Source organism: Molothrus aeneus, chromosome 22 (genome assembly GCF_037042795.1).
Source record: "Molothrus aeneus isolate 106 chromosome 22, BPBGC_Maene_1.0, whole genome shotgun sequence".
NCBI lineage: Eukaryota > Metazoa > Chordata > Aves > Passeriformes > Icteridae > Molothrus > Molothrus aeneus.
Window position 1 is genome coordinate 7778590 of NC_089667.1, and position 9313 is coordinate 7787902.

Below are 9313 nucleotides of genomic sequence, written 5' to 3' on the forward strand. Positions count from 1 at the left end.
CGGGAGGAGCCAGAGCCCCGCCCCGCCCCGCCCCGCCGTGACGGTACTTCCGGGTGCGGACGTGGCGCGGCGCCGCCATCTTGCAGGGCCGCCCGGGAACCGGAGTGAGCGGAGGGCCCGAGCGCGGATCTCGCCGCCGCTGCCGCTGCTATGGTAAGGGAAGGACCTGTCCGCCGCGGGCAGCGCAGGGCTCGGGACAGCCCCCGGGGCATCCCCGGGGCTCGCCCGGCCGCCCGACCTGTGCGCAGGCCGGCACTGGAGCCCTCGGCCTGGTGGGACCGAGCGCGGCGCTGCCGGGTCGGGTTGGGGCCTCTGGGGGCGGCGGGGACGCGGCACTTTTTCTCTTGTGACTTGGAGCTACGGTGCCTCCTGAGCACGGCCTCACGCCTGCTGTAACGGGCGTTCGGGCTGTAAGGTGTAACCGGGCCGGTGGTGCCCTCCCGCTCCCCCATGGCACCCTGTGTCTCAGGGCCGGTCCGGCTCCTTTTGTCTGTCACGGCGGTGTTTGGGTTAGCACAGACCCGCACACAGCTCCGGCAGAGCTAAACTGTGCCCGAGGTGCGGCAGGGATCAGCGCTGCCACGTTTGAGGATTTCGGATCCTTTCTGTCAGTAACAGCAGTTGCGGATTTAAAAGATCCGAAGCGCGGAACAGAATTACCCTGACAAAATGAATTAACACCTGTGAGAGAGAAATATAGGGAGGAAGTCTGGGCAGACTGGGAGATTGAGAAAGTGCAGCTGGTGAGTGCCTTGCTGCCCTGTCGGTGTGATAACGCCTGCGAGCTACCTGGGAGTCAAACCGGGGCTTCGTTAAGCTGGCTGTGCTGTGCGTATGGCGCTGGGAGATGTAACATCTCACAGCGGTCCTGTGTGCAGCTGTAAGCTGGGGCAGCCTGAGGGAAAAGTCGATAATCCGGAGCCTCCCCTAACGCTCCAGGGGCTGTACACCTCGGTCTGTGTGAAATCAGGAATGATCGTTTGCCTGACAGAAGCAGGGAGAGCTCTCAGGATTGTTTTGGGACAGAATGTAGATCAGAGAGAGTGAGCAAAAGCAGGATGTCTCTGCTCTTGACATAGTTCATTTCCTGGTCACAGAGGAAGACTTAGGATCTTGTCTAAGGAGGGGTGTGCAGGTGAAGTGTGGTGGTCAGAGATGCTTTCCGTGGGCACGGGCGGGGCCCTGCTGACGCGCTGCTCTTCTCCAGGTGCTGTTGGCAGCTGCTGTGTGCACGAAGGCAGGGAAGGCCATCGTGTCCCGGCAGTTCGTGGAGATGACTCGCACCCGCATCGAGGGGCTGCTGGCGGCGTTCCCAAAGCTGATGAACACAGGGAAGCAGCACACGTTTGTGGAGACAGAGAGCGTGCGGTACGTGTACCAGCCCATGGAGAAGCTCTACATGGTGCTGATTACCACCAAAAACAGCAACATCCTGGAAGACCTGGAAACACTTCGACTCTTCTCTAGAGTGGTAAGCACTTGGCACTCTGTGTTGTAGCCCAGAGCGGTGCTGTTGTGAGGGATCTGTTTCTGAGCTGGTGCAGGGGCACTGCATGCCTCCACTTGGTGGGTCTGTGTTCCAGAGCTTCCCTTTCTGACTGGACAGAAAGCTCTGAACTTTTGATGGTAGTTTTGAACTTCACATTAAAAAAATCATCAGTTGTACTTCATCTGGTGAGACCAAAGGGCTCACTGTAATTTAGCATTAAATGTTCTTTGTACAGTGTGTTGTTGTTACAAGTGCAGTGCTGCTATGCAGGGATCCTGAAGCAGCAAGTTTGTGTCTTCACACAGCCAAAGGATTTTCAGGAAATTCACTGGTCCCAGCATGCATTTGGGCTCCTTTGAGTTTGTGTTATGATGAAGCTGAGAGGTTTTATATGGATTTTGATGTAGAAGAACTAACAGTGTCAAAACTTCATCTTGTTTATTGACAACTTCATCTTGTTTATTGTAATGGTACAAAGAGCAGTGTAAAGTTGTGCTGGGCTTGGGTCTGGCACAGTTGTGACCCCTGGGATGGTAGAAAGAAAGAGTTTACATGGTACTGTTTGTGGGTACTCCTTTAAAATGTTCTCCCCTTCTAGATCCCTGAATATTGTCGAGCTCTGGAAGAGAATGAGATCTCAGAACACTGCTTCGACCTAATCTTTGCCTTTGATGAAATTGTTGCCCTGGGCTACCGTGAGAACGTAAATCTGGCACAAATTCGGACCTTCACTGAGATGGACTCACATGAGGAAAAGGTGTTTCGGGCAGTCAGAGAGGTGAGCAGGGACACCTGCAGTCCTGACACAGGGTGCCCTATCTGCGAAGCACCACTTCTGCTATACAGAGTGTTGGAAGGGCCGTGCAATTAATTAGCATTTCTGAGGGCTAAATGCTCATGTCTTCTTTTTTCTTGGCCAGGGGTTTTTGGGCAACTGCACTTATCTCCTGTGCAGGGCAGAGCTGAGGTTGCAAAGCTCCATCAGGCTCTTCTCTTTTCCTCCAGACGCAAGAACGCGAGGCAAAAGCCGAGATGCGCCGTAAAGCAAAGGAGCTGCAGCAGGCCAGGAGGGATGCGGAGAGACACGGCAAGAAGGCACCAGGCTTCGGGGGCTTTGGCAGCTCGGCTGTGTCTGGGGGCGTGACAGCAATGATCACAGAGACCATCATCGAGACAGAGAAGCCCAAAGTGGCACCAGCTCCAGCCAGGTAGGGAGGAAGGCAGGTGGCAGATGTTGGAGTCAGTGTTGGCTCAAACCACGTGCCCAGAGGGTCTAACATGAGTTCCTCATCTGTGTAAGTATTGAGGACCATTTGTGCCACATACCACAGTAGCACCCCATAGTCTCTTTGGATTCTTGGATGAACAATGGGCTTTCATTTTGTGTGAGAAAAAGAGGTCCCAGCTCCTGGTAATACGTGGAACTATATCTGAATCTAAATTATAACTTAGCACCCCAGAAAGGCTGCTAAGTTGAATGGTATGTTGTTGGGATGGTCAAGTTACAGCATTTGAAGGTAACTGGGAAGGGGGAACCCATTGCTGTCAGCTGACTTGGAGATTATTACACATTTTATTCAGGCCTTCAGGTCCCAGTAAAGCCTTGAAACTCGGCGCTAAAGGGAAGGAGGTGGACAACTTCGTGGACAAGCTGAAATCAGAAGGAGAAAATATCATGACTTCTGTAGGCAAGCGCTCTGCAGAAGCAGCCAAAGTTCTCACTTCTCCCATTAACATGGAGAGGTGAGTGCTGCCCTTGCTTTGGAAGCAGTCTCCTCACAGCTCTCCCTCTGCATGTGGCCTTGGGAGAGAGCAGCTTCTTTGCTCTTCTTTGGCTTTTTCCTGTATTTTCTTACCTTGTAATTATAACAGTTGGGCAAAATCTGTGAAAGCATGTCAGCAAAAAAAGCAGATAGTTTGGTTAGGCATCCTCTTAACTAAAATGGGCTGTCCATCCATTGTTGAGCTGGGGTTGGGAATTTTCCTGTGCTTTTTTCCCTGCACCATTTTCACTGTTTCCCAGCCTTGTTACTGCTCAGGATGGAAGTGTTCACAGTTCATTTTACACACAGCAATTAAAAAACTTTTAATGCCCTGAGCTGTGCACTGTGGCCTGTCAGAGGAGATTTGAGTGACCAGCTTGTCAAGATGCTGCATCACTACCATTTAACTGGGCTCCCATCCCTTGCAGACCCATATGCATGGATCTTCCTGCCTCTGAGTTCACTGTCAGAGCAGTATTAGCCCCCACTGTACCAGCCTTGCTGTTGTTTGGGAGCCCCTGCTCAGTACAGCCTGTCCTTACTGAGCAGTGATCTCTGTTGTCTGGGGGGTACCAAGAGCGTAGGACTTGAGCTTTTTCCTCTGCCTGTCTAGTGTGCACATGAAAATAGAGGAGAAGATCTCCTTGACTTGTGGCCGTGACGGAGGGTTGCAGAACATGGAGCTTCATGGCATGATCATGCTGCACATCTCTGATGAAAAGTTTGCACGGATTCGCCTGCATGTAGAAAATGAAGACAAGAGGGGAGTACAGCTACAGGTAAAGCCTATTTGGAGTCCCATGCTGTTGAATATGTTTTTGCTGCTTTCCAGGGGAAAAATAATGGAAATACTCAAGTATCTTGCTGTCCTGTGTTCTCATCTAAGCCTTCTCAGCAAATATATTGGAAATGGGAGTAGTCAGTGCAAGTATTAGCAGAAGTGCAGGGCCAATCATGCTCAAGGGATTGAAGTTCACTGGAGAAATGCAATCTTGGTCAGCATCTTGCCCTCAGAGCCTTATCTGCCCAGCAGTGCACCCTGGCATGCCAGGTGACCTCACTTGGACTTTGCAGTAGCCTGATGTGTTGCTCAGTGCCTGTTGGGTGATGTCAGCTGCAGCTGTGGAGTGGAAATGGGATAACAAACTTCCTGTGCCAGTGGGGAATTGATTTATTCTTTTGGAAGTTGTTTCTTTCTGAGGTTGCTTGTCCTGTCACTGCTGTGCTTGGGATGCTTGAGGGCAGTCAGCAGTTGCAGCTCAGAAGGTTCTTGGGAGATTGGTCCTTCCCTTTCTCCCTCCTCATGTGACCCTACGGATCCCTGGAGGAGGTGCTGCTTTGGCACACTCTGGCTCGCTCCTCGTTAGGGACTCGTCCATACATCATCTGTCTGCAAGTCCACTTCTTCCAGTGCATCCATGAGTGGGCTGCTCACAGCACTGCCACAGGTGGTGCTTCAGGTGGAAGATGAGACCAAGCCCTTTGCTGACTCCTGTCTTTCTAGTACAACTTGAACAGGAACTTGCAAAAATCCTCTGCTTCTAAAAAGCTGCTCACACTTGAGGTTGTGAAGAGAGTGTTTAAATGTAGTTTGGACACTGACATATAGGTGCATTAAGGTTGCTGAGGGGAGACAGTAGTGTTATGGTGTCAGGCTGTTTTTCCTAACCGCATTAGATTGATTTTTCTTGAAATGTCTGCTGTAATCATTCAGGATGGTCTTTGTCTTATAGTTGTTCTGTAGATACCAGCCTGCATCGCTTGAGTATCTGCTGCAGGTGCTTGTAAGAAAGACAGTGGTGGGGATCTTTCTTGTCAGATTAGCATTTTTTGGAAGGACTCCCAGGTTGATAAGCAGTTGTGCTTCAGATGGGCTTCTGAGCCAGCAGGAAACCTGATGTGTGTTTTGTCAAAGCAAACACTGGAATGTGTAGGCCTGTCCTGGTAGAACCTGCATTACCTATTGTTCTGTCCCTGGGCTTAGACCTATAGTCTGGGCATGTGTTCTCTTGCAGACTCACCCAAACGTGGACAAGAAGCTCTTCACCACAGAGTCACAGATCGGTTTGAAGAACCCAGAGAAGTCATTCCCTATTAACAGCGATGTGGGCGTGCTGAAGTGGAGGTTGCAGACCACAGAAGAGTCCTTCATTCCATTGACAAGTGAGTGCAAGTCTGGGGGCTTGGGCAGAAGAAGTTGGTGATTGTCCATGAGCTGCTGGTACCCACCTTGCAGCAGCTGGGCTGCCTGGAGCCTGGCATGTCGTGAGACCTTGGAGATACTATGTGTATCTGTTGGATAGTGCCTGTCCTTGGCAGTGTGTGTTTTCTGGAACACCTCAATGAAAATAGAGACCTTTTCTTAAAGTCAGCTTGAGGGTGACTTCACTGGGCATTTTGAAGTGCATCATCTTATGAAAGCCTATTCCACTTGAAAGGCAAAGGCCTGCATGGTTCACCTACTGTCTCTGTTTCCTCAGTTAACTGCTGGCCATCAGAGAGTGGGAACAGTTGTGATGTTAACATTGAATATGAGTTGCAAGAGGAGAGCCTAGAGCTGAACGATGTGATCATCACCATCCCCCTGCCGTAAGTCATGCTCCTTATCACACAGCACTAATGAGTCCCATCACCTCCTTCCCCTCCCTGTTTTATGGATCTGGCCAAGCCAATGTGTGCTAAAAGGCATTTCCTTAGCTCTGTGCAGGGAAGTTATTGTCACTTCTCATTGCCTGCTCTAGGTCTGGTGTTGGTGCCCCAGTGATTGGGGAGATTGATGGTGAGTATCGCCACGACAGCCGGAGAAACCTCCTTGAGTGGTGCCTGCCAGTGATAGATGCCAAAAACAAGAGCGGTAGCCTGGAGTTCAGCATAGCAGGGCAGCCAAACGACTTCTTCCCTGTGCAGGTCTCCTTCGTCTCCAAAAAGAACTATTGCAACATACAGGTATGGTCACTGCATGTGCTCACACAGGTGGGAAGTCACCCTTGCCTCGGTCCCCGGCTGGCTGACACTGGCCGTGCTGCAGGGGCACCATGCTGTCCCACTGGCCATGGCTAAAGGGTTGGCTTTAACCTGCCTCTGAGACTGCTGGATTTGGGAGTGCCAGGAGACAACACTGGCAGCTGACACTTCATGGAGTTTGCCTGAAGTTTCAGTTGTGTCTTCAAGTCTCTGAGTAGTTGTTAATTCCCATCAGACTTTGTTGGAAAATCCATCAGCCTTGTAGCCGAAACACTGCTTGGCATACGGCTGTCTGTCTCCACTAAAGTGTAGCCAGTGGCTGCCACTTCGCTCCTCAGCGGAGACACAGTTACCACAGAAAATCACTCCCCTCTTTCAGGGATCCTGGGAACAAAGGCCTTTGTTTCAGGGCTGAGCTGTGGCTAGAGGGCAGCAGGTCGGTTGTACTATCATGGTGTTGGGAAGCATGGCATCGCTGCAGTAAGGGAGTGATGTTCAGCGCTGAGCTAATGTTGCCTCTTGTCTCCACAGGTTACCAAAGTGACCCAGGTAGACGGGAACAGCCCTGTAAGGTTTTCTACTGAAACCACCTTCCTGGTGGACAAGTACGAAATCCTGTAATGCCAGACATGGTGACACACAATGGAAGAAATTTTTAAATTAAAAAAAACAAGGCCGACGTTTATTCTGAATGTTGGGAACGCCACAGCCCCCTCTGCTAAGATGTGTGGCTCTGTCTGCCATCTACAGTGTTCCGGGGTCACAGACATTTTTTGCAGAGAAGTGATGTGCTCATGGGGGAAAAGGCCACAAATTTCTTTGGCAGATTTTTACCGACTGGCAAAAAAAGCAAGATCTCCGCAAAGAGCCTGACTTTGACATGCTCCCCCCCACCCCGAGATGCTCGGAACTCAGCCCAGAGCCGACCAGACATCACTCTCTCCTGAAGCATCACGTGCTGTTCCGTTGTTGGTGCTGCCATTTTAATTTCTCCTTGGCCTCTGGTTCTCATGTGTGGGGCCACCTGCAGGTCCTGACCCTTTCATCTGGTGGAAGCTGAGCAAGCGACCTTGGCCTCAGAGGTGGGGGGCTCATAGCAGGGGTGGGGAAGAGGGACCCGGGGGTTCAGTCCTTTTGCCCCACACAGTTACTGCTGTTCCTCCGGCTCTGCTGTGTGGCAGCGGCCCAGCTCTAGGTGGTCTGGTTCCTGCTGCAGCGGGGAGAGCATCCAAATGGGACTGTGTCCTTACTGTCTTCCACAGCTGTTCTCAGGCCAGGCTTTGGAGGAAGTTTAGTTAGGTTAGAGCCAGCTGTATATCCTTTGCAAGGCCATTTTGGTGTCTGGGGAGGCTGAGGGCTTTGTCTGCCTGGGTGAAAGGAGCTGTGGAGCCTGGTTGACTTACTTGGCCTGCATATCAGGACCTGTCTTAAGTCAGTGTTGGTTCAGCACTGGCAGGTGTGGGAGAAGGAAATGCTGGTTTCCAGGTAATGCAGGGGCTGATCCGAGCCATTTCTCCTACTGCTGCCTCACGAGCGTTATTTGCTTCATCTCAGAGACCTGTGCTCCCCTCACAACTCATCTCACCTGCATGGCTGGGGCCTGTCACGAGTGTCACCTGCCCCTGGGCACACCTCACCTCTGCAGCCAGAGGGCCCGAGTGGAGGTGGAAGGCAAGGGCCCTAAAAGTGCGTGTACTGTGCTCTGTGAGAGACAGCCAGCCTGTCACGGGCCCCTGGGGTCCTCTGCCAAAGAAGTTTGTGGTCTCTCCTCTGCTGGCAGCACCCGAGAGGAAATCAACCCTGGTCCTATCCTGAGAGGGCAAGCTCTCTCCCTAAGCAAAGTAGGCAATGAATCCCATTAACCCAGTCCTGTTCCAGAGCTGCTTGTCTGTATGATTTTTAAAATGGAGTCTAAGTTAGTTCAAGCATCCAAGGGGTTTTTTTTTTTTCCTTACATTCATTGGAGGGTGATATTTAAACCGAGCCGAGGTCCCCACTTTTTGTAACCCTGTATGATCCTGGCCTAGGGAATAGAGCACATTCCAGTGTACACAGAGAATTCTGAGTCTTTAATCAAATAAAATACTGTTAAAGGAGTTGGCTGGGGTCGTGAGGTCCTTCCGGAGCCAGGACCGCTCAGCCCTGGCCCCTGGCCGTGCGGGGGCGGGACGTGCCGCCGCTGCTTGGGGCGGGGACACGGCGAGGCCGGCGGTGCTGCACGGTGGAGCGGCGGCGGAGCACGGGCAGGGCTGTCCCAGCAGGGGAGTGAAGGTGAGCGGAGCTGGCAGGGGCTGGGACACTCTCAGTTTGTGCCCCAGCGACCGCTGCCCTTGGGGAGCCTGGGGGGCTGGGGTCAGCGTGTACTGTAACATGCGAGGATTGCCTGGTGCTTCAGAGGCGGCTTTGGGACGCAGCGAGGGCTGGAGAAAGCTCGGCTGCCTTGGCCCGTGTTGGGGCTAGGTGTGGGACATGTTGGGGCTCCATGCTCTCTGGGGTGCAAGGAAGGAGCTGCAGACAAGGAAGTAGGAAAAACACGGTCAGCCATAAAACCAATTATTGCACAATGTTTTGGTGGTGTGTGGGTGGGCTGGGAGTTGGTTCCGGATCCAGTGGTCCACGTCAGTGGTGAGTTTGCTGCTGTGGGAACCCTGAGAGCAGCTTGGTGTTGGAAGGCAGCCAGACAAGGTTCTCCTATCCCCAAATCCTGCTGCAGCTCATGGGCAGTCACAGGAGGAGATGGTGTTTGGCCCATGGCCACTGCTGCTGCCTCTGACACCTCTTGGGGAGCCTGGGAACAGTGCTGGTCTGGCTGGATCCTTCCTGCTCCATGGCTGGCCATGTTTACTCCAACTTCCTGCCGCACTCCTGCCACAGCCTCTTCAGCTGCTGTCAGAAAGCCAGAGGAATCTGGCAGTCCCAGAAGGTCCAGCTGCTGTGCTGAAGGGCCACTGTCTCTCCCAGCCCTCTCTGAGCACTAGGCAGGGGCTGCAGGGGCAAGTCCCCTGGCCGAGCACCACAGGCAGTAGCCAGGCTGGGTACTTTTTGAGAACTCCTTGTACATTTGGGTTTGCTGTGTGGTGCCATGTGTTGGTACATG

General features: G+C 52.5%; 1 protein-coding gene across 1 annotated transcript; it reads left to right on the forward strand.

The window, feature by feature from the left end:
• The first annotated feature begins 42 nt into the window (after nucleotides 1-42).
• Nucleotides 43-8312, forward strand: ARCN1 (archain 1). The gene is made up of 10 exons (XM_066564494.1): nucleotides 43-153; nucleotides 1208-1471; nucleotides 2088-2267; nucleotides 2495-2697; nucleotides 3071-3232; nucleotides 3866-4031; nucleotides 5268-5415; nucleotides 5733-5841; nucleotides 5994-6198; nucleotides 6748-8312. The coding sequence occupies exons 1-10, from the start codon at nucleotides 151-153 to the stop codon at nucleotides 6835-6837; spliced, it is 1530 nt and encodes a 509-aa protein (XP_066420591.1). The 5' UTR covers nucleotides 43-150; the 3' UTR covers nucleotides 6838-8312.
• The last annotated feature ends 1001 nt before the right edge of the window (nucleotides 8313-9313 follow it).

Bases quoted from the DNA above. Each gene is read 5' to 3' on its own strand.
- ARCN1 (XM_066564494.1), top strand. The intron at 2,268-2,494 runs GTGAGCAGGGAC...CTTTTCCTCCAG, and splicing joins TGTTTCGGGCAGTCAGAGAG to ACGCAAGAACGCGAGGCAAA. The intron at 3,233-3,865 runs GTGAGTGCTGCC...CTGCCTGTCTAG, and splicing joins TCTCCCATTAACATGGAGAG to TGTGCACATGAAAATAGAGG.